The sequence below is a fragment of the Crocuta crocuta genome, unplaced genomic scaffold (genome assembly GCF_008692635.1).
Source record: "Crocuta crocuta isolate KB4526 unplaced genomic scaffold, BGI_CrCroc_1.0 scaffold24, whole genome shotgun sequence".
NCBI classification, from domain to species: Eukaryota; Metazoa; Chordata; class Mammalia; order Carnivora; family Hyaenidae; genus Crocuta; species Crocuta crocuta.
In genome coordinates, this window is record NW_027530974.1 from 15,421,717 (window position 1) to 15,445,837 (window position 24,121).

Below are 24,121 nucleotides of genomic sequence, written 5' to 3' on the forward strand. Positions count from 1 at the left end.
CTCAACAATTCTCCCAGGTATATTTCCAAAAGAAAGAAAACACATTCACATAGAAGCTTGTACACAAATGCTCATAGCAGCGTTATTTATAATAGTCAAAAAAATGGAAACTGCCCAAATGTCCGTCCACTGCTGAACAAAGAAGATGTGTATGCATATACGATGGAATGTTATTCAGGCAGTAAGATGATGAATCATTGAGAGAAGAGCAACGTGGATGAACCTTGAAAACGTGCTACATGAAAGAAATCAGACACATAAAACACCCACATTTTGTATGATTCCGTTTCTGTGAAATGCCAGAACAGGCAAATCCATAGATGCAGAAAGTGGCTGAGGAGTTGTCCATGGCGGGGAAAGTTTGAGGGAAACGTGCAGTAACAGCTAACGGGTGTGGGATTTCTTTCTGAGGTGATGTAATGCTGTAAAATTGACCATCGTGATTGATGGTTACATAGCTGTTGACCTAAACTGTTGGCTTATACACTTTAAATGGATGAGTTGAGGAGCACCTGGGTGACACAGTCAGTTAACTGTCCAACTTTGGCTCAGGTCATGATCTCACATTTCGTGAGTTCGAGCCCCAAGTCTGGCTCCTTGCCGATAGCTCGGAGCCTGGAGCCTGCTTCAGATTCTGTGTTTGTCTCTCTCTCTCTCTCTCTCTCTCTCTCTCTCTCTGCCTCTCCCCTGCTCATGCTCTGTCTCTCTCTCTCAAAAATAAATAAACATTAAAAATTGTTATTAATAAATGGGCAAATTGCATGGGATGTGAATTATATGTCAATAAAGCTATTATATCAAGGGGTGCCTGGGTGGCTCAGTCGGTTAAGCATCCAACTTTGGCTCAGTTCATGATCTCGCGGTTTGTGGGTTCGAGCCCCGCATCGGGCTCTGTGCTGACAGCTAGCTCAGAGCCTGGAGCCTGTTTCCAATTCTGTGTCTCCCACTCTCTCTGACCCTCCCCTGCTCACGCTGTCTCGCTCTCAGAAATAAATAAAACATTTAAAAAAATTGTTTTAAAAAAAGCTATTATATCAAAACAAAATGACACAAGACAGCCACAGTGCGCTCCCCTCATACAGTCTGCTCACTCCGTGTTGGAAACGGGTCTGGTTGAGCCGTTGTGCCCGGTGCTCCAGACTCCATGTTGTGTGAAGGACTGGGTGTTACCTGTTTGTGGGAAATCGTCTCCTTGCAACAGCCTCCTCCTTACTACCCTCCTGGCCAAATAACTCAACCAAAATACTAGAAAATCCACCAAAGGACTTTCTTTTTTCCCAACACCATCCTCCCCTCCGAAAGCACACTGTTTCTCATTTTGCATCAGAAATAGTCTCTCTCCGCATTCATCTCCTGGTGACAGATCATGTGAGGACACACGGCCCAAATTGCTGGATCTGCTCCCCGGGGTCCCCTCGGCTCCTCACCTGGAGCTCAGGGAGGGCACTCGGCCCCCCTCAGGTGAGACCTGGGCCACCAGCCTTTCAGGGTCCTTTCCAGAAATGGGTTCACGGTGACTGACCCAGAAAGACAACTGGTCAGGGTCCCCCCGAACCTTAGTTACTGGATTACCATGTTCCTGTTGGTCTTTTTAATTTTATTGTAGATCCTAACTCTACTCCCTTCCACCCTCTTTTATAACAAAGCGATTTACGCCATGTGGATTGGGTGAAGTCCTATTTGAACATCTGGAGTGAGCTGCAAGCGTACATCAAGGAACACCACACCACCGGCCTGACTTGGAGCAAAACCGTAAGTCGCAGGTCTGCCCCCCGGGGAAAAGAAAGACCATAATGATATTCATTCCTGGTAGCCTAGGATCTTTACACTTTAGAATTTACCTCAAGGAAAGTGTAAGATAAAATAGATATATAGAAACTCTTTATGAAAGTGTCATTTGTCGTGAGAACCCACCTGACGTGCAGAAAGGAAGCGGTTATGTTGGCCATGGTGGGACCTCAGGGAGACTTCTACAGCCATTAAAAATAACATATATAAGGGGCGCCTGGGTGGCTCAGTGGCTGAGGCATCCGACTTCAGCTTGGGTTTGTGATCTCAGGGTTTGTGAGTTCGAGCCCCTCATCGGGCTCTGTGCTGACAGTGTGGAACCTGCTTCAGATCCTCTCTCCCTCTTTCTCTGCCCCTCCCCCCCAAAAATAAAAAAATAAACATGTAAAAAATAATAACATATATGATGCCTCCAAGAGAAGTGATTTAGCAGCCAGTGTGACAGAGTGCAAATGATTTTGCGTACTAAGATGGCGTATGTAAAGAAACCATGTGATCAAAACCATGTGGTTTGAAAATAGTTGCAATTTTTAAAAATTTTTTAATGTTTTATTTATTTCTGAGACAGAGAGAGGGTCAGAGAGAGAGGGAGATACAGAATCTGAAACAGTCTGTAGGCTCTGAGCTGGCTGTCAGCACAGAGCCCGATGCGGGGCTCGAACCCACGAACCGCGAGATCATGACCTAAGCGAAAGTCGGGCGCTTAACCGAGTGAGCCACCCAGGTGACCCAAAATAGTTGCAATTTTAAATAGAATGATGAAGAAAATATGCTTTTAAATGTTCTAAATTTCTTTTTTGGACGTTTAAAGGATACTATTTTTAAATACTGAGGGAATCCTAGCACTTCAAGCATTAACTTAGTCCCAGGACAGAATCCCAGTCTGTGAGAGGTTGGACTGACCTGTGCCTGCCTGCACCTTCAGCCCAGTCTCTCCTCTGTCCCCGCGTCTCCCTGCCTCCCAGACGGCTGGTGGGATCCTCCGCACAGGCAACACTTAGGCCAAACCAAATCACATTGTCGTTTCAAAGCTTGCAAATCTCCCATGGTTTAGCCTTTTCTGCAACGTCCCAAACATGCATCATGCTGTATGACCTGGCCTGGGGGAAGCATCTGCCTCTCTTCTCCAAGACTCAGCTCTAACATCACCTCTTTAAGAAACTTCCATTGATCTGCATCGACTGTCCATCTGGAATGGGGTTTCTCCTCCATGCCTCTTTCATATCTTGAGTATCGCTCAACCATAGCCCTTGGCCCATACGACTGTCATTTGTATGTGTGTGCTGGGGGCTCTCCCACTCACTTGGACACTCATCTGTGTCTCTAGACCTGAACACAGTACCTGACACGGAGTAAGTACTCAGTAAAATGGTTTGAACTAAATTGTGAGATAGGGGAACCATAGAATCTTCCTTGCCCTTCTAAGTCTCTGCACTTGTCATAGAAAGGCTTCCTATGGAACCCACCTTCTATTAGCGATGGATGTTACCTTTACGTGGTTACAGTGGATGATCTAACCAGAGTGAATATTGAGAAAATGAAGTGGCATCTCTGTGAATTCCGTTCAGGGGTAGAGCCCTCATGCTTCGCGCTGGCCGTGCTCTAGCACCTAAGCCTTGTCCCAGATGTTGAGGTCAGTGAGGTAGGCTTAATTCCAGCACAGAGTCTGTGACTTTCCAAGGGAGTGTGGACCTCCTGCCTTTGCTCCCTAATACTTGTACAGACGTTAACATTGACCTCCAGAGACCGGCTCTTCCTTTTATTTTCTACTTTGCCTATTTTCTCCACAAGTAGAAACGCACAGTTGTAAAGTACAACTAATTGTTTACTTTTCTTCTGCCCTCGACATTATGATTTCTTAGAGGAGGGTTCATAAACACCTGAAGTGTTTTAACACGGAAAGGTGATTCACGCTGTCTCTCTCTCTCTCTCTCTCAGAAATAAATAAAACATTTTTAAAAATTAAAAAAAAAACACAGAAAGGTGAGTATGGTTGCAGGTGGGTGTTTGGGTGGATGGATTAGTATTATTTTTTGTATACTTCCAGTGAGATGCTATTTTGTTATAGGTCAGGTTATCATAAAGGGAGATCGTCACATGTTTGCCGTGGACATAGGTCATCGCTAGAGGACAGTAAACTAAACAGCAAGAGTCTTTCGATGTCTCACATTTCATGGTAGATAAATGGAAAAGGAAAGAGAGCCAATTTGTGGGAAATAATCATGTCAACAAACAGTAGCTCATTAATTCTCTAATGGCACCTTGGAAAAGGAATAGAAAATTCTCTTAAATGGTTTCACTGCATTTTACCACTGAGTAATGATGTTTTGAATATTTAAGAGTCAAATATTAATTATAGAAAAATAAATGTAGCTATTCTCCTTTATTCTGGAGTGAATACTGTGTTTTCATTATTTTCATGAGAAATGTAAGCCTTGTAACAATGGCTTTCAAACTTTAAAGGCAACTAGTGGTAAGGAATACAGTTTACAGACACACACACACACACGCACACACACACCTTGTTCACAATACTAAAACAAGTTTCGCAAAACAGTTCTGTCCCTTACTACATGAAATGCATTCTAATATTTTTTTCTTTTTCTTTTTTTTATGTTTATTTTTGAGAAGCAGTAAGCACACGCACACACACACCTTGTTCACAATACTAAAACAAGTTTCGCAAAACAGTTCTGTCCCTTACTACATGAAATGCATTTTTTTCTTTTTCTTTTTTTTATGTTTATTTATTTTTGAGAAGCAGTAAGAGACAGAGCACAAGGAAGGGAGGGGAAGAGAGAGAGGGAGACACAGAATCTGAAGCAGGCTCCAGGCTTTGGGCTGTCAGCACAGAGCCCGATGTGGGGCTCAAACTTGACCACGAACCGTGAGATCATGACCTGAGCCGAAGTCGGATGTTCAACCAGCTGAGCCACCCAGGCGCCCCTCGTATATTTTTTTCTATTTTATTTCATTTTTTATAAAATTCTGGCTGAGACCCACTAAATTGATTTCATGACCTGCTAATGAGTCACATGGTACATTTTTAAAACACAAATGTTATGTTTATACAAATGTGTATACATTTTATGTAAAATATAATCCTAGGGCACGTGGGTGGCTCAGTCAGTTAGGCATCTGACTTTGCCTCAGGTCATGACTTCGCGATTCATAGGTTCGAGCCCCGCGCCGGGCTCTGTGCTAACAGCTCCGAGCCTGGAGCCTGCTTTGGATTCTGTGATTCCCTCTCTTTCTGCTCCTCCCCTGCTCATGCTCTGTCTCTCTGTCTCTCAAAAATGAATAAATGTTAAAATATATATATATTATGTATACATACATATATATATAATCCTTGGAGCAGACACTGGGCCGTGTGGATTGCTGTAATAATAATGGTGGCTATTATTTCCTAAGCACATGTTATGCTATAAGAAAATTCTATTTAAAATGGTAATTATTATAAAGCATAGCAACTACTTCACTTCTTTAATGGTAAAGCTTTGGCCACTTAAAAATGAGGAATGATTATGGTAAGAAAGTGTTAGTTCAGAGATAACATGGGTGGCTGGGTCCGTTAAGCATCCGACTCTTGATTTTGACTCACGGTTCATGAGATTGAGCCCCAGGCGGGGCTTTGTGCTGGCAGCGCGGAGCCTGCTTGAGATATTTTTCCCTCTCTCTCTCTCCCCCTCTCCCCTGCTTGCACGCTCGCACGTGCTCTCTCTCAAAGTAAATAAATAAACATTTTGTCAAAAGATTCCAGAGCATAATCCCTAGCATAAATCAAACTAATTTCTCTTCACCTAAAGATGATCTGTCAACGTAGTGGCAAAATGAACGATGAGCAATTGTAGCCAGAATCACAGCATTTGTACAAGGACTGTTAGAACGAGCTGATCAAATGGCCTTTGGGAAGAAAAACTAAATGGGAATAATTTCATTGATTTGCCCACTGATCACAACCATGCAGTTTGCATTTATAAGATGATAAGGATCCAAGAGCAGGCAGGAAGGCGCGGTGTTTATTCACTCGTATCACAACATTCAGAAGGTTTAGGAAACGCATTCCTTTTTAATGGACACAGTCAAAAAACTGATGGCGACTTAACATCTCAAGTACTTTGAGTAGCCATTTTTTCTTTTTCTATTTTCAAATTGGATTCTGAGATTAGAGCCCTTGGGGATTTTAGGGACCTGCAGCGTGCTGCCCAGGACCCTGAAGTTCCACGAGCACACTGGCCCTAAGGGATCACTCCCCTTGAGTTACCAGTTGGAACTGGATTTGCCAGCCCCCACCTCCTGACATTGGCCTTCAGACCACAGCTGTGCCAGGCAACTGTGGCTCCCGTCAGTTGTCAGGGTGAAATGTAAAACTCTGAGGCCGGTGGTTCTCCGGGACCGTGACTGGAAAGAGAGAGGGTCTGTGCGCAGGTGTGCGGGAGCTGGTGGGGACCGTGAACTTGGAGGAGGACGCAGCTGTGGAGTTATCCATGGAGAATTTCTGGTGACGTTTACTGTGGTAAACGGAATCGTCTCATTTCTGTAAGCTTTTCTTCAACGTGACCGTGATCCAGAAGGACTGCCTGCCAGAAACAACGTGTAGTTTTCCATTTAATTATTGGCAACTCTTTTCCATATTAATTTGCACGGTTTCTTCCGCGCTGGGTTTCAAATGCGCTGTGCTGGGTAAATCGGCCTTTTGGCAGGAACCCAGCAGAGAGTTATTTATCATCCTTTGCATTCGGTCGGGTTTGTAATCTTCGGCGGCGGCTCCTGCGGATGAGATAATAAGCATTGAGCAGCTAAGGCCTCATCTTTACACTGAAAATGACTGAACTAACTGATTGGTTTTTTTCTATGTGTTGGCCAGATCAACATTCAGGCTCTCGTTCCGTTCTTTGTGGATCTGGCCAGAAAAAGGTTATGAGAAGAATTCCATGAATGGGATAAAATGTGGTTGTTTTCTTCACTTTCTGGCGTTGCACTTGCTGACATCTTTCTGTCCTCTTTCATGTCTTTCTTGAATCACTTTAGCTTTGGGAACACCTGGGGTATAATTAGGTGCGGAAAGGAATAAAACTCCACATACATGAAGCTGCATCAAGTCTTACATAATGGTAACATAGTTGTCAGTCATCCGAACCTCCAGAAAAAGACAGGTAGTTGAAGGTGCTACGGTCATAGACAAGTTGGGGTTTTATTCTTCTCGGAGCCAGACATTTTACCATCGCTCCTGTATTCTCAGAGTACATCTTTCTCTTCAGCCTCTTTCTCGGTGGAAAGGCCAAGTGTCCGTTAACAAAGCGCAAAGTGTAACAGTTTGCTCTGAGCAAATTAAAACTCAGCCAGAGGGTATTCTGACTTATAAATAATGTAGACCCTGTAGCGTGGCATTAAATATGCAAGTTTTCCAGGCTTCTGGCCTCTCTGGCTCCCTCTTGAAGGGTACAAAAGAAAACTGTCCTCCGTCCTTTCGATCAAAATGTTCACTTAGAACTTGTACCAAACCTGTACCTTAGGTTTATTCATTGAAGTGAATTGGTAAGGCCGTAGATGGCATGTTGCTTGTCTGGATCCCACAAACCCCTTGATCTCTTCCATGGGGCTGTGGGGCTGGAGTCTCCAGTCTATCTTGACCGCAGCTGCATTCAGTCGACTTAATTGCTCCTGGGTTTTTTGCTCCCTTTTGGGGCTTTGGGTAGCCAATTACTTTTGTTCTCTTATGGAAAAGTTCCAGAATGCTCAGAGCAAGTTAGGAGTATCATTGACTAACAAAGCAGCCCCAAATGCACAGATAATGAAGTAAACTTGGAAATGGCTTGGAGTTCAGCCTGAGAGACACCAGTGATTAAACAAACATAGCTTAAGCACCTACCATGCCGCAGGTTCTGGGCCAGGTGCCGAGAACGCAGAGATGGATCTATGACATAGTCCATCCGTTTCTGTCCACTGAAACTCACGTTCTAGCTAAAGAACATATCAACAGATGCAACGTGGTATAATTCGTGCTGGAAGTAAACATGAAGCACAGATGCTTGCCCAGAACTTGGAAGGAACACGCAATGGTGCGGTGCAGTGTTCTGGGGCCGGCAGTAATCCGGAAACTTGTTCGAAATGCAGAATCCAGGTCCTGCTTCAGACCTCCTGAATCAGAACCTGCATTTTAACAAGATTTCCCCAGGTGATTGATATGCATAGTAAAGTTTGTGAAACACTGCTTGAGTGTATTCAGGTTGGACCAAAGGAGTCTGGAGATCTTGGATTTTGACTCATTCATTTATTTAGCAATTTATTTACTTAATAGCCATTTATTGGCTACCCATCGTGTACAAGGCACACACCGGACGTTCTATGTATGTTACAGCTTATGCCATCAAGCAGCAGGTTTTAATTAGGATGCGGAAATAAATTACAGTAACACAAGGCTGTGTTGGAAAAGAACCCTTGCCAGTTAGACTTCCTGGGTGGGCAGAAAAGACAACAAAGGGGCTGATGTTTGATTTGGGTCTTGAAGGGTGAATAGGAGTTTGGAGAGCCCTAGGTAGATAGTAAGGGGAAGGGCAGTTCTTAGCAGGAATTCGGCACATGCACATAGGGCATGAACAAAGTACTCTGAGAGAAAAGCTGGTAGTTTTCAGAGCTGAGAATGGTGAGGATTGAGGCCAGAAAAGCAAACCGGGGCTAGATAGTGAACTCTGTCTGTATGTCTTCTCCTAAAAAGATAGGTCCAAATGTGGTGTGCAGAGTTTTTTTTTTTCACCATGGGTTTTTGAGCAAAAAGCAAGCACATCGTAGATGGTGATTTAGGGGTTGTGCAAGATAGATGAGAAAGGGAAGGGGTTAGAAGCCCTGATCCTTGTTGGGAAGCTTTCATGGATGGCTGGGGCTGGGACAATTCGTACATGACATGGAGGGTGGGGACGGCAATGGGAAGAAAGAGATGGAGTGGATGCCGAGATGAGAACAAAGGAGAGAGAGAGAGAGAGAGTGATCAAACCTAAATGCCAAGTTTCCAAATTCGGAAATCTGGGAGAACCATAGCAACATCAGTACGACAGGGAAATCCCAGGGGAGCAGGACAGCCTTGATATGAGCCTTCCCCATGTCGTGTTTGGGATGCAAGTAAGACATTCTGCATGGAGAGGTGCAGCAGGCAGGTGACATCCCCAAGGGGGAGGCCTGGGGACAAGAGTTAAATGGATGCAGAGACAAAAAAGGAGGACACGGTGGAGGAAAGCACTTTGGGGACAGCAGATGGAGTCAGTCTGTCGAGGAGACAAAGAGGAGAGGAGAAGGAGGAAAAAACCAGAGAGTCCAGGATCCCCAGACTCGGAGAAGGATGGGCTGGCGGCCACCATCCGCTGTGACAATGTGGGGAGAGCAAGGACTGGGAAAGGCTGCCATCATCCACCTCACGGGTGACCTTTATTTTCTCATATGTTATTAAAGTATAATGGACATGCAGTACGATGTGGGTTTTGAGCGTACATCACCGTGATTCGGCATTTATATACATTACGAAGTGCTCGCTGCCGTGTCTAGTGACCGCCTAGTGGCCGCACAGAGTTACTACAACTTTATTGACCATATCCCCTACCTGTGCGTTTGGTTCCCACCACTTCCTTGTTTTGTTAACTGGAAGCCTGTCCCTCCTAATTCTCTTCACTTGTTTTGCTCATCTCCCCCCACCCCTGCAAACACCACTTGGTTCTCTGCATTTATGAGTCTCTTTCTGCACGGTTTGGTTCGTTCGTTTGTTTTGGTTTCTTAGATCCCACGTAGAAGTGAAATCACATGGTATTTCCTTTAGTAGAATACTGACTTATTTCCTTTGGTATCATACTGCCTAGGTACGTCCATGTTGTCACCAATGCCAAGCTCTCTTTTTTTTTTTTTTATGGCTGAGTAATATTCCAGTGTGTGTGTGTGCGCGCGTGTGTGTGCATGCACACGCACGCTTACCATACCTTGCTTATCCATTCACCTACCGGTGGACATTTAGGTTGCTTTCATATCTCAGCTATTGTAAATAATACTGTGATGAATTAGTGGCCTCTAGAAAGCAACCTTTCTAGAGGGTTGGAGGTAGGTGCCGTTTTGTAGAGAAAGGAACACAACTGACTTTGTGTAATGATGTCGACCATTTGTAGACCAGTTTTCTGACTTGATGGGAGATTGCTTAAAGCTTCAATTTCTGCCTTTTGAAGTTTTGGGATTATTCGAGGATTTTATTTCTACTTGAGCTATGTCTTCAGTACAGTAAGTGTAGGTCAAAAATAAATATCTACACTCTGATACACAATAGTTTAGAATTAGCCGCACTATGAAGCTTCTAAGTAAGCCTTTTATATTTAGAACCATTTTTATTATCTCATAAATATCCTTGAGTTTTAGTGGTGGTTGATAAGAATACATAAATTTTTTAGAGTACTTAAAGTTTTCCCTTCCTGAATCAAAACAGTAGTAGCTTTTAAAACTGCCAACTTTAACAGTCAGGATCATATTATTTACTAGAACTTTTTTCTAACCAAGAACTTGAACTCTTTTAACCTGAGGGCCAGCAAATCAATACACATTCTTGATTTATTTTAACCATCACCTTTGGGAATATTTTATTTAAAGTGTGTTCATTTTAAAATGCTTTCATGTGTGCCATTGAAGGCAGTGGTGTACCTGGGCTTGTCCTGTTCCCTACCGTCTCCTTCTGACCTGCCCCCCTCCCCCANAGGAGGTTGTGATTTAGGGGTTAAGACAGAGGTGCTCCCCAGAGCAAAGCAGGGGGTGCCAGAATAGGAGGGGATGTTGAATGGGCTCTGCTGTCAGTCTAGCCCAGAACTGGGCACCCCTGGGTTCTTATTCACCCCCAAGGAGCCACACCTCTGGCTCAAAGCTCAGCCCTTGCTCCTGGGGGACTTGTCTGCTTCCTGAAACCAGCCCCTCGAGGAATCCTGCCATGGTTGAGTAGCTTTGTCCGTCTCCCTGTCCATCATCTCAGTGCCACCATCCACCTTCTTGTCTCAGTGAGAAAGGGCAAGGACAGATAAAGCCTTCAACCTATCCTTTTTAAGGTATTACATGGTAGCAAATCTTGCTTCTTTAAAAGTGAATTGTGACTGAGTGGCTCAGTCGGTTGAACGTCTGACTTCAGCTCGGGTCACGATCTCATGGTTCGTGGGTTCGAGTCCCACATCTCTCTGATGTCAGCGTGGAGCCTGCTTCAGATCCTGTCTCCCTCTCTCTCTGCCCCTACCCCTCTCTCTCTCAAAAATAAACATATTTTTAAATGAGTTTTATCTTTTCAAATGGCCAAAAGCCATTGAGACCCCCTCTTTGGAGGGAGACTAATTCCAGTAATACTCTTTGCAGTCAAAAGGAGCAGAGTAGAGAGGAATGAGTGGTTGCTTAGTGCGTATGTTTTCATAATCTGCAGGCGGTCCTAAAGGATAGTTTTGAGGAGTGGTCGTTTGGTTAGACAAGTGTGTCGCATCAGGAGGCGATGCCTGGAAAGACGGCGTGAATGTGGGTCTGAGTTCTCGTGTGATGCTAACATTTCAGCTGTGATTATTTGTTATCATGACGACACTCCTGTCCCCTGTTCCTGGAAGCCCCTTCCTCCTGCTTCCTTGTGTCCGATCTGACCCATCCAACCTTCAATGCCTATTTCAAACGGCCTCCTTCCGTCTCTTCTGCTCATCTCCACACCCTGCCTGAAGCTGGAAGTTCTCCTTTTCCCTCCATAGAAACGTCCCCATGGCACTTCTTTTATGATGCCTAGCACTCTCTACCTTATAAAGCAGTTACTTATTCACTTCAGTAAATATTTATGAAGCGCCTCCCAGGATTCAGGCGCTGGGCCACATTACCAGTGACATTAGGATGAATAATGAGTGGCTCTTCAGTGCTCAGGCTCATGACCAAACCAGAATGCACAGACAGATAATTACAGGGTAACGTGAAGGATTCTAATAAGGGTCCTCATGGGTCCCCGTAACCGAGAAACAGGAGCTTCACTCTTGGGAGAGAAAACGTACAAAAAGGAAGAGACGTTGGAGTCGAGCCTCGAAGGATCTTTAAGGGGTCTCCAGATTCTAAGTCAGGGCAGAGGCTTCTAAACAAAGCATAGGCTGAGCAAAGATGTGAAGGCAAGAGCCGTGTGCCTGTTGTGCGGGAACACAGAAGGGTCCTCTCTCTTCCGAGTCTGGGAGCTCCTGAAAGCAGGGCGCTTTCCCCATTCTGCTGAGAATCAGCAGCTGCGGCTGCTGCGGGGCCTTAAACACAATGCCCGGGCGCATATGCTAAGTGGAACGCGTTCATTTGTAATCATATTTCTTCACAATGAAATTTCCACCGTGTGATTCCATTAACTAACTACGGATTGTGTTCTTGTCCAAGAACCACATATATAATATTTCTTTACTTCTTCCATCAGATGGCGGTAACAGAAATGGACAGTGCATTTTATTACAGGCAGCGGAATATTGGTCACAGACGCCTTTCCGGACCCTGTCCCTTGCCACCTGCCTGCCGCTAATTTCCAGCTGATAGAAACTCACTAAATGCACGCTTCATTAGATGAAGCCAAAAGGGTTTCTTTTTTGTTAATTTTTATTATTTAGTTTTGAGAGAGAGACAGAGCACGAGCAGGGAAGGGGCAGAGAGAGAGAGAGGGAGACACAGAATCCGAAGCAGGCTCCAGGCTCTGAGCTGTCAGCACAGAGCCTGATGCAGGTTTCGAACCCATGAGCCTTGAGATCATGACCTGAGACAAGGTCGGACACTTAACCGACTGAGCCGCACAGGTGCCCCAAAACCAAAAGGGTTCCTTAAGAAGGCATGGCGGAAGGGTACACATTGTCTTCTTCAGGTCAAACAAATATTCCCTTCATGGAATATCACATAGAGCCAAGCCCCACCACAGGGCTGAGCTCTATCCCCACATCTGAGCACCAATTACACTTCCCTGTAAATTTTGGAGCTGCAATTGAGACAGAAGTTACTCTTTGTGTGTTTCAGCTGTAAAGCTCAGGGGATGCTGCTGCTTCTTTTTTTTTTTTCTTAAGTAAATAATATCTATACTATAAATGTAAATAAATATAAATAACATAACGTAAATCATCTTCATAGCAACTATTATTTTGGTCTCAACCCCCACTCCAACCTCTGTCATTTACAAAGAATGGATATTTTGAGAAATACAGCGGTTTCTTTATGACCCTGAACTCTGAAAGAAAAGCCAAAACTTTAATTCAGTAATGATTCAGACCTAGGATTTTCTGACCAAATGAAGTGGCTGTCCTGATAATTCAAGCCACATGTCCCTTTCAGTCTTCATGTAACTATTGGCCATCTATTGATTGTCTCTTTGATGGGTATACTTGGCTATCTTTAACCCTGGAAATTTTTCCCATGGAAAGTTGTATGAGAAATTATATTTTCAAGCTGCCACTGTTGGCAGACAAGGAAATCCCAGATTGGGTCCAGACAGCAGTAGCAAAGCCAACCTAATAGCTAGGCTACTTACCAAGACAACTTGTGGAAAGTAGCTGGATCGCTTGAGCAAATGAGATCATGTGCAATATCTTCTCCTGGATTCGGCTCCTGAGTCTGCTCTCACGGAGCGTTTCTACTTTGCACGTGTGATGCAGGAATCACCACCTATGGGTCTTGAAGGGCCACATCCAGAGAGAAATGTCAGGAGAAAGACAAGCATCAAAATAGTAAGTTAATGAGATCTGCCATTTGCAGCTACCTGGTTGGAATAGGAGGGTATGATGCTGAATGAAAGAAGTCAGACAGAAAAGGACAGATATCAGCCATTTATGAAAAGCCCTCAGCTAACATCATCCTCAATGGGGAAAAACTGAGAGCTTTCCCCCTGAGATCAGGAACACGACAGGGATGTCCACTCTCACCACTGNTCTTCTGCACAGCAAAGGAAATAATCAAAACTAATAGGCAACTGATGGAATGGAAAAGATAGTTGCAAATGACATATCAGATAAAGAGCTAGTATCCAAAATCTATAAGGAACTCACCANGGAGGAGGGCACTTGTTGGGATGAACACTGGGTGTTCTATGGAAACCAACTTGACAATAAACTATGAAAGAAAAAAAACAGTAAGTTAATGAGATCTGCCATTTGCAGCAACGTGGATGGAACTGGAGGGTATGATGCTGAGTGAAAGAAGTCAGAGAAGGACAGATCTCATATGTTTTCACTCATATGTGGAACTTGAGACACTTAACAGAAGACCATGGGGGAAGGGAAGGGGAATAAATAGTTACAAACACAGAGGGAGGCAAGCCACAAGAGACTCCTAAATACAGAGAACAAACTAAGGGTTGATTGCGGGGTGGGGAGGCAGGGAAATGGGTGATGGGCATTGAGGAGGGCACTTGTTGGGATGAGCACTGGGTGTTGTATGTAAGCAATGAATCACAAAAATCTACCCCCAAAACCAAGAGCATGCTGTATACACTGTATGTTAGCCAACTTTACAATAAATTATATTTAAAAAAAATAAAATAAATATAAATGCACTGTTTTTAATTTTTTTAATGTTTACTTATTTTTGAGAGACATGGTGCAAGCAGGGAGGGGGGGTGGGGGAGAAAGAAAGAGAGACACAGAATCTGAAGCAGACTTCAGGCTCTGAACTGTCAGAGCCCGATGTGGGGCTTGAACCCATGGATCGTGAGATCGTGACCTGAGCCTAAGTCAGATGCTTAACCCACTGAGCCACCCAGGTGCTCCTTAAATGTACTGTTTTAAAAAAAAGAAAAAAGAAACAGTAAGTTAACTGGTTTCCACAAACTCACATAGACTATGTATGTTTTCCCCCAGCTGTGTTCCACCTTAAAGCTGTTATTCCTTCTCTGAAGGTACTTTGTTGCTGTCTCTTTTCTTCATCTTCTATCATACCTCACATCCCTCGAGGTCCTCAAAGGAATGATGTTAAGAGACCACATAAGGCTGGAAGGTTGGGCAAGAGGGAAACCATCAGGGGCACCTGGGTGGCTCAGTCGGTTAAGTGTCCAACTTCAGCTCAGGTTATGATCTCATGATTTGTGACTTTGAGCCCCACATCGGGCTCTGTGCAGACAGCTCAGAGCCTGGAGCCTGCTTTGGATTCTGTGTTCCTCTCTCCACCTCTCCCTTGTATGTGCTCTGTTTCTCTCTGTCTCTCAAAAATAAATTTAAAAAACATTAAAAAAAAAAAAAAGAGGGAAACCATCAGAAGTCATGGACGAAACCATGAGATGTATTTTCATGACTCTTCCTTTAGTTCTTTTTTTTTAAGTTTATTTATTTTGAGAGAGAGCATATGCATGTGCAGGTGAGGGGCGAGGGGGGAGAATCCCAAACAGGCTCCACGCTGTCAACATAGAGCCCAGACGTGGGGCTTGATATCAGGAACCGTGAGGTCATGGCCTGAGCGGAAATAAAGAGCCAGCTGCCTAACCGACTGGACCACCCCGGTACCCCTCTCCTGTACTTCTTGAGATGAGGGTGTTTAGAATCTTCCCCCAAGAAAAGTGATCCAGATGAGCCCCACATTTCCTTCATAATTGTGGGGCCATCATTTAATCTCAACAAATATCATTGGCACTTTGTGGAAACCTAAAACTCAAGCAGTGTTCTGTCGCCATAGATGGAATAGGAAATATTCCCTAAATTGAGTTTTTAAAAATTATTAATAAGCATGTGCTTAAAATATTATATAGCCCTTCATTGTAGTATTTTTAAGAATACTGCTTTCCTGGAAGCGCCCCCAGAAACTGTTTTCATTGGCAGAAGAAGTCTCAAAATTATAGGAAGCGATAAAAATAAGAAAATAGAGGCTAAAGTCATAATTCTCTTTGGCTTATCCTTATGTTGTACAGGATGATCATCTGTTAGTTTATGTGGAATCTTTTTTCTTGATGCTACTTGTCTGCCAATAAAAGTGTGATGTAAATATGAAAGTAAAATTCACAAGTACTTATAGAAATTGATAAATTTGGAAATGCATCAATTTCACTAAGTTCTTGGTCAAAGTGCATCTTGCACAAAAATAGAAATTAATTTTGATTCTAAAATATCAACAAACCCCACATCATGAATTTGTGATGAATTTTTTTTGGTTGTTTTTTTGTTTGTTTTTTGTTTTTTTTGCAATTAGAACGATCTGACTTCTGTGTGTATAATGTCTTCAGTTCTGAAAGTGCTGGTTCTTTCATTTAAGCCCTCCCTCCTATTACAATATACGAGTGGCTTTCTCATGCCTGTATTTTCTGTGCCATAATTTGGAAGATTACCAGACAGCACTTGACCCAAAAGTTCAGCTGTAAAAATATCGTCGGTTCCTGCAGCTGTCACAAGCTAATGGAAGTATATTTGCGACTAAAATCCCTTTGTGATTCTGAAACTGCTTCTGACGTGTGTAATTGGGCGCATTAAGTCGTCACTCCTACCTGGAGAACACAAACCGGACGCCAGCCTGGGCGCCTAGGTAGGTGGCTTAGTTGATTCTGCGTCCGATTCCTGATCTCACAGTTTGCGGGTTCGAGCCCCACGTCAGGCCCCACGCTGGCGGCCTGGGACCTCCTTGGGATTCTCTTTTTCTCTCTCAGAAGAAGTAAACATCTTTTCAAAATAAAAAAGTAAAAAATAAATAATTAAAGCATTGAGCCAGGGGATTGATGGGTCAGGTTGGCTCCGAGGTGAACAGTTGAAGGTATCTGACCAAGAATCAGAGGACAGGCACCGGTGTGTGTGCGTGTGAAGAGAAGCCAGTGGAGGCTGGCCGGGGACGTGGTGGCAGGTGGCGGTGAAACCCATAAACAGTGTCGCAGCATGTCAGAGGTTTCCGTTTGCAGCCTCATCTCTGATCTTCACAAATACTTAGCAAGATGGACGGCTCAGAACATTGCTTCTCTAAGCTAGTTTCGAAGAGGACAGCTATGACTAAAGCTCTGTGGCATGGGACACAATCCGCTGCTTCCACAAGGCTGCCCCATGATATTTGTATTTTCGTAGTCTCTGCTTTTCTAAAAATTGGTAAAAACACAGGCCAAGATATAGGGTGGCTGACCTATTCTTAAAGATGGTTAATATGATCTGTATGTACGTTACTGCCTCTTACTCCCTCATGTCTCTCTTTATAGGACCCCTGTCCTCTACAAAACATTCGATGGTGTGGCCCAAGTAGGCACAACAGCCCTTCTCTGGCCTCCCTCACCCCACTCTCCGGAGGAGAGCTGGTCGTACCGTCCTCTGGGCCTCCATGTCCCTGTTCATGTTACACATGGCACATATCAGACTGCATCTGCAATTACTTATTTGTGCCCTTAACACCCCTCCTAGATTATGAGCCTCCTAAGCTCCAGGCTGTACACGACTTCTTCGCGCCATACCCAGGTCCTGGCAAGGAGGCGCGCGGTAAATGTTTGCTGAATGGGCTGGCAAAGGAGCCTCCTTATCCTCATTCATTATCAGTCTGCCTGTTAAAGAGTTACGTTCTATTTAGACCAGATCACCTGCTACCTTTATTGTTGGGTTTGAAAAGTCTTAGAATTTGTCTTTCTCCACCTGAGGGAGCGGGGAAAGGGGGTGATGGGCACGGAGGAGGGCACTTGTGGGGATGAGCACTGGGTGGTATATGGAAACCAACTGGACAATAAACTATGAAAGAAAAAATAAATAAATAAATAAAAATAAAAATGAGAAATCTTAGAATTTAAAATGTGAAAGTTGAAAATTTCCAAACAATTCATTTATTAAGCTGAAAAATTTTAGATGGAAACTTGTACTCTGTGAGAGAAAGGATAGATAGATTTTTTTTTTACTTAAGCAGCTGTGTTTGGTGGCAAACTTACAGCTAAAAGAGAGAGAGAGAGAAGAGGGAGAGAAAGAGAGAGAGAGATGACAGATTTTTTTTTTTTTACTTAAGCAGCTATGTTTCACATTTTGCTTAATTTTTCACAAAGATACAGAACCTCTGTCTAAAAGTACCCCATTAGACCCACTTTCTACAAACTCAACAAAATGGATAATGGGAGTCTTTTTGATAAATTATGTAGATCCAAAGCTGCAGTATACACTAACTGCATAACCATGGCAGTGGTGTTCGTCACTGGGGATAGAAGTGAGTTGTTAATTACATCCCTTATTGCCCGCAGCAAACAGTGAGGAGGCTTTATTTAAGAGCCAGAAGTAGTTTCTTCTTCAGAATAAAATATAAATTCTAAAGCAATAAAATGATTAGTGATTAATTCAAGTAACATTTAATGAAAAGCTTTGATGCATATCAGTACACAATTGCATTACATTATATTACATGTAATATTATATATGTACAGCATATATAACTGAAACATGCCAAGCTTTCCACATGCTGCTTACAATGGTTTCATTATTTTGCAGTTCGTATATTTAAAGTCAGAGGAGGCAGCTGTTCCCAGGACAGTTGAAATTAATTTAGAGGAAGAGATTTACAGACGTTTTTGAAAGTCTTTGTCCCCCAGTCCCACCCCACCTCCAAAAAGTATATAATCAAACATCTGCTCTCAAAATTAATCTGAATAGCTTTCAGAAGCAGCAGTTCTAGGTTTATGCTGTGTTCTTGCTGCAACGTGGGTGAACTTTTGCACCTTCAATATGTCCATTTAAAATCATAAATATGAGAGGGGCAGCCAGTTAAGCGTCTGACCTTTGATCTCGGCTCAGGTCTTGATCTCAGGGTGGTAAGTTCAAGCCCTGCGTTGGGCTGTACACTGGGTGTGGAGCCTACTTAAGAAATAAATAAATAATAAAGAAATTAAATCCTAAATACGCTGCTTTTCTTTTCTTTTTTTTTTTTTAAGTTGTAAGCTATTGTTACAATGACTGTGATAAAATGTATTTTTCAGTTGTTTCCAGTCTGGGACTCTAAGATACTGGAGACATCAACATATCAAAGTATTTTGTACCAAATACAAATACGAAAGTATTTTTTAAGTGTATTTATTTATTTTGAGAGAGCGACAGAGAGTGCATGCGGGGAAGGGGCAGAGAGGGGGGGAGACAGAATCCCAAGCAGGCTCCGAGCTGCCGGTGCAGAGCCAGACTTAGGGTTTGAACCCAGGAAATGTGAGATGAGATCAAGAGTCAGATGCTTAACTGACTAAGCCACCCAAGAGCCCCTCAAATAGTATTTTTAAAAAGCATTTTTTGGAGGGGGTAAGGGGGAGTCATTGTTGCTCAGTGAGGCTCAGCCTTTCCTTCTGCTGGCCCAACATCACTCCTCACTGTCACCTTCCAGTCTGTGTGACCTTGTGTGAGTCACATGATAGCATAATCCTATAGGTCCTTTTAGATGTATGATTTTAGATGTATGATTCTTCACTTGTTAGGGTAAAACACACTGTAACGGAATTTTTTATTAAGAAAAAGGGTTCTTTTAGAAGGACCAGAAATATTCAGATAGTTTTTCAAGTAAATGACTTCTTTTCTTAAATGTCTTTATTTTATTTTTTTAATGTTTATTCATTTTTGAGAGAGAGAAAGACAGAGCACGAGCAGGGGAGGGGCAGAGAGAGAGGGAGACACAGAATGGGAAGCAGGCTCCAGGCTCTGAGCTGTCAGCACAGAGTCTGATGTGGGGCTCGAACCCATGAACCGTAAGATCATGACCTGAGCCACCAACACAGTCACCCAGGCACCCCTAAATGTCTTTATTTTAATCTGCATGTGTACATGGGTCCCCATAGTCTATATTCTGAAAAATGAGTGCTGTCTGCAGGCTAATTAGATGCCCTCCCCTCTGTGACCCTCCCAGGACCCCTCATGTTCCCGGAGGCTCTCCCTAGCTCTAGTTTTCGGCGCCCCCCAGCAGGCTTGGCCCCCCAGGAGCCAGCCTCCCTCTCTCCCTGCAGGGCCCCAGCTCACAGTGTGACTGTGTCCTCCCTGGTGCGTCTTTCTTCTCTGCGCTCTGCTTCCCACAGGGCCTACATCGCAGTGACAGTAGGGAGTGTGGGGCGCTCCGCAGGCCGTGGGAGCCAGAGCCCCGATCTGATCCCCTGCTTCTCATTCCACCTAGACCCCCTGGTGCCTTACCTATAAAAGGAAGCCACACCCAAGAGGCAGATGCCCTTAAATCTCCAGTCCCCGGTGCAAAGAGGGTCAGGTCTGCATCCCAGAAAAACTTGAACACTAAGGCAGGGAGCCATGATTTGGGTGCAAACACCCTATTACTGAAACCAGCAGGTACTCAGGAAAAGCGAATAAGGCGAGAGGCCAGTTTCTAGAACCACAGGCTTTAGCGCCACAACAAACCAGCATCAAGGATGACCTGATGCTGAGGGCCATGGTCAACACCCAAGACTCCGTACATCTCTGTAGGATACAGGGGTCCTGGTTCCAGAGTTGAGTGTAGGAGCTCAGTCAGCCATGGAGGCATGAGAGAAATAGAGTGAGGAATAGTGGAGGTAAAATTAAGCCAACTATTACACCACCTCCCCATACTTGGGTCATATATACTCGAGCCAGAGGCCCAAGAACAACACTATATATGTATTGAGGTAGCCTATACCTCTGGCCCTTTAATTTCACTAGTGATGATTTTTTTTAAAAAAATTCTAAATATAACACAAAAGGTTTCCCTGAAGAAGGCTTTGAATCAAGCAGATTGCTTGAGTCATGTCTCTGCCATTTACTAGCCATTTAATATTGGGTCAGCCCTTCTGATTTCCTGCTTTGTTTTCTCTTAAAGAGGGATTTCAAGACAGTCCTAATAATATTACTATGAGGACTAAGATTAATTTCAGCACGTAGTATGGAATGATTCCTCCCAAACTTGACTGAGCATTGGAATCACCCAGGAAGCTTCAAAAATACCAATGTGGGGTGCCTGGGTGGCTCAGTTGGTTGAGCAACAGACTCCTGATTTCGGCTCAGGTCATGATCTCAACGGTTTGTGGGTTCTAGCCCCATATCGGGCTCTGTACTGACAGTTTGGAACCTGCTTGGGATTCTCTCTCTCTCTACCACACCCTCTGTCCCACCCCCTACTCATTCTCTCTCTCTCTCTCTCTCTCAAAGTAAATAAATAAGGTTAAAAAGTTTTAAAATATATATAGGGGCTCCTGGGTGGCTCAGTTGGTTAAGCATCTAAATATAGAGACGTGAGTTTGAGCCCCACGTTGAGCTCTGTGCTGACAGCTCAGAGCCTGGAGCCTGCTTCCCATTCTGTCTCCCTGTCTCTCTGCCCCTCTCCCGCTTGCACTCTGTCTCTGTCTCTCTCTCTCAAAGACAAAAAATGTTTTAAAAAATAATTTAAAAAATACAAATGCTTCCCGCCTCCCCAGAGAGTGTTTCTGTGGCATGGGTTGGGTTTCTGAATTTCTAACATTTCAGAATGATTCGAAAGCTCACACAAGTTTGGGAATAGAGGCATAGAGGCTGTCCTATACCGAGCATTAAATGTCTGTTACCTGAACAGAAGTAATTGACACCTGGGAAATGCTAGACTTTCTAGAACTCTTGGCTCCGTTCCTTTCCCTGACCATCTCCCCTCCGTTTCTCCTGGGACACCTGAAGATTAGTGCTGGGCTGCGATTTCAGTGCATGTCTCTGCCACTCCTGGCCAGGCACATGTGAGAAGACAGAACACTCCATACAGGTGGTCGGTACCGGGTGCTGTGCGATCCTGCAGGAGAAGAGGAGGAAGAGGTGAAGACCGGTTCTGCTACAAAGCATGGCCTCCAAGTCCTGACAACAGAGCGTCTACCAAGTTTGCTTTTGAGTCTGCAGGAAAGCCCCTGAATGCTAATTGCAAAGTCCCCTGGAAACCAGAGCCTAGTTTTGTGCTCTCACTGACGCCAATAAAGGAATGAGCCAGAAGATGCTAAGGATAAGTTGAGTTTCAGCTGGTGCCAAGCCCTCTCTTTTTTTTTTTTTTGAAGTGGCTTATACTAGCTCTACTTTATTTTTTACTTTGTGTGTGTGTATTTTTATTTATTTATTTATTTATTTTACAAAATAGTTTATTGTCAAATTAGTTTCCGCATAACACCCAGTGCTCATCCCCACAAGTGCCCTCCTCCATGCCCATCCCCCCTCCCCCCCACATCCATCAGTCCTCAGTTTTTGTCAGCATTCAAGAGTCTCTCATGGTTTGCCTCTCTCCCTTTCCCCCACCATTTCCCCCCTTCTTCTCCCCCTTGTTCCTCCGTCAAGTTCCTCCTAATCCTCCTATACGTGCAAACATGTGATATTTGTCCTTCTCTGCCTGACTTATTTCGCTCAGCATAACACCCTCAAGGTCCATCCATGTTGCTACACACTGGTGCCAAGTTCTCTTATATTTTGGCTTTTGTATTCAACAGTTGTTGCGGTAATTCCTTTGTTTGGTGTTCCTGGGCCGGCCATCTGAAGGTATCAAGGTTCCAGAACGTTGAATCTGTAGCTTATTGGCTTCAGCGTCCTTTTAATGGCTCTTGGAGAGAGGCTCTGAATTCCGAGAGGAGGGGTGCCATCGAAATGATCCTAAGATAGACAACCCGGTATCCTGTCTCCTTTCCACACAATAGGAAGACTGTAGAGCTACAGTTTCAGATGTGAGGATGGGGTCTGGCCCTTCACTCGCTATATGAGTTATTATGTGCTTATGAGTAAAAGTAATATTTGGTCAGGGGCGGGGGCTTGTGCAAGGTCTGGAACTGAGAACTGGAGTATTTCTTGATTGCAAAGCTTCTGTTACATGCTATTGATGATTCAGAGCAAATTCTCAAATTTCGCCCCGGCGACATAATAGAAAACATTTAAGATTCAGAAAAAGAAGAGTTGGCCAGTCTCGTGAGTGGTGCAGCCCTGGCTCACTTGACCCAAGTGTTCTGACGCAGTCAGGCTGCTCTTCCTTAGAAACAAAAAGCCTTGACAAGTTACAGCTTCAGGAGACGACCTCCAGCCCACTCAGTTTTTCAGACGTGCGTTCGGAATCAGAGAAGAATCATTTATCTTCAGAGTAATTCTGCACTTAATAGGGATTATGTAAGTACTTAGAAAATAACGTGTTGGGCTTTTTTTTTTTTTTTTTTTTGCAACTGAAAACTACTACCGATGAAAACTTCCCGGTATTGATGCTTGGAAATACTGAGCTGCTTATGAAAATGAGAATATGCTGTCTTCATTAATATTTAGCACTTAGATGTTTTACATTTTATATTTGGCATCGGAAATATATGAGCTGAAACCACATGTCCATCACTCTCGACTTTTTTAATGTTCTATTTTTTCATTGAATTCACTTAAAATGCCTTATAGATACAGAGTTCTACTTCAGGTTTATTTTTTTTAGCGTTTATTTGAGAGAGAGAGACAGAGAGAGTGAGCAGGGGAGGGGCAGAGAGAGGGAGACACAGAATGGGAAGCAGGCTCCAGGCTCTGAGCTGACAGCTCAGAGCCCGACATGGGGCTCGAACTCATGAACCACCAAATCATGACATGAACCGAAGTCAGACGCTTAGTCTACTGAGCCACCCAGGCGCCCCTCTACTTCAGGTTTAAAAGTAAAATATTGCATCACCCAGGTTTATTGTCTATGTGTGTTGACGTGGTGGGAGGGGGATTTTCTCAAAACGTCCAAACATATTCTTCTATTGTCTAGCACGTTTTAGTGTCATATAAATTTGTTAGAACTTCCAACCGAAAACAAAATTCTAATTTCACGTAGCAGCAAAAATAAGTAAGCCTGGATCTTGCTCAGAAAGGAATCAATTTTTAATCGGTTCACTAACAATCAACATCAGATGAATGAAACCGTCAGATGGGTCCTGGACCCTGATCATCTTTGGGTTTGATGGGCATCCAGGTCCTACATGGCCCCTGGTTGGGGGTGAGTGAGGCATGCGAACTTGAAAGATGAGTTCCAAAGAAATAGTTTCTTGAGCTGCTCAAAAATGTTCAGAAGCACCTAATACCCACTGCCGTGATTCCCAGCAGCCCAAAAGAGCGAATCCTCTTATCGGCTGAACTACATTTTTCTTAAGATTTTCAACTGGCCAAGGCCTGGCTCCATTCAAGTCCTGAGCTTTGGACATGACCCTGTGAACATGGCTCTGTTTGCTCTCATTTGGCAGCATGAACCCAGAACATGCGGTTTCTACCAACTCACATAGGGCCTTACAGCTCAGTCATGCTGTGTCCCAGCGTGGGTCCCCACCTCGGCCCCAGTCCTCCAAACAGACCCATGAAGCACCGAGGTGCCCATTGTGAGTCTTGAACCCCCCTTCCTCATTGGTAACAGGTTCTGAGTGACATTGGCAAAATCGCAACTCTCAGCAAGAGCATGAGTCTGAAGACAGTGCTTTCCA

General features: G+C 44.0%; 1 protein-coding gene across 2 annotated transcripts in view; it reads left to right on the forward strand.

The window, feature by feature from the left end:
* CAP2 (cyclase associated actin cytoskeleton regulatory protein 2) overlaps positions 1–24,121 on the forward strand; it is a 133,192-nt gene that overhangs the window by 95,457 nt on the left and 13,614 nt on the right. For both annotated transcript variants that reach the window (XM_077770129.1, XM_077770130.1), the window contains exon 7: positions 1,647–1,752. In XM_077770129.1, coding sequence (XP_077626255.1) covers positions 1,647–1,752 — 106 coding nt within the window. The remainder of the gene's footprint in view (positions 1–1,646; positions 1,753–24,121) is intronic.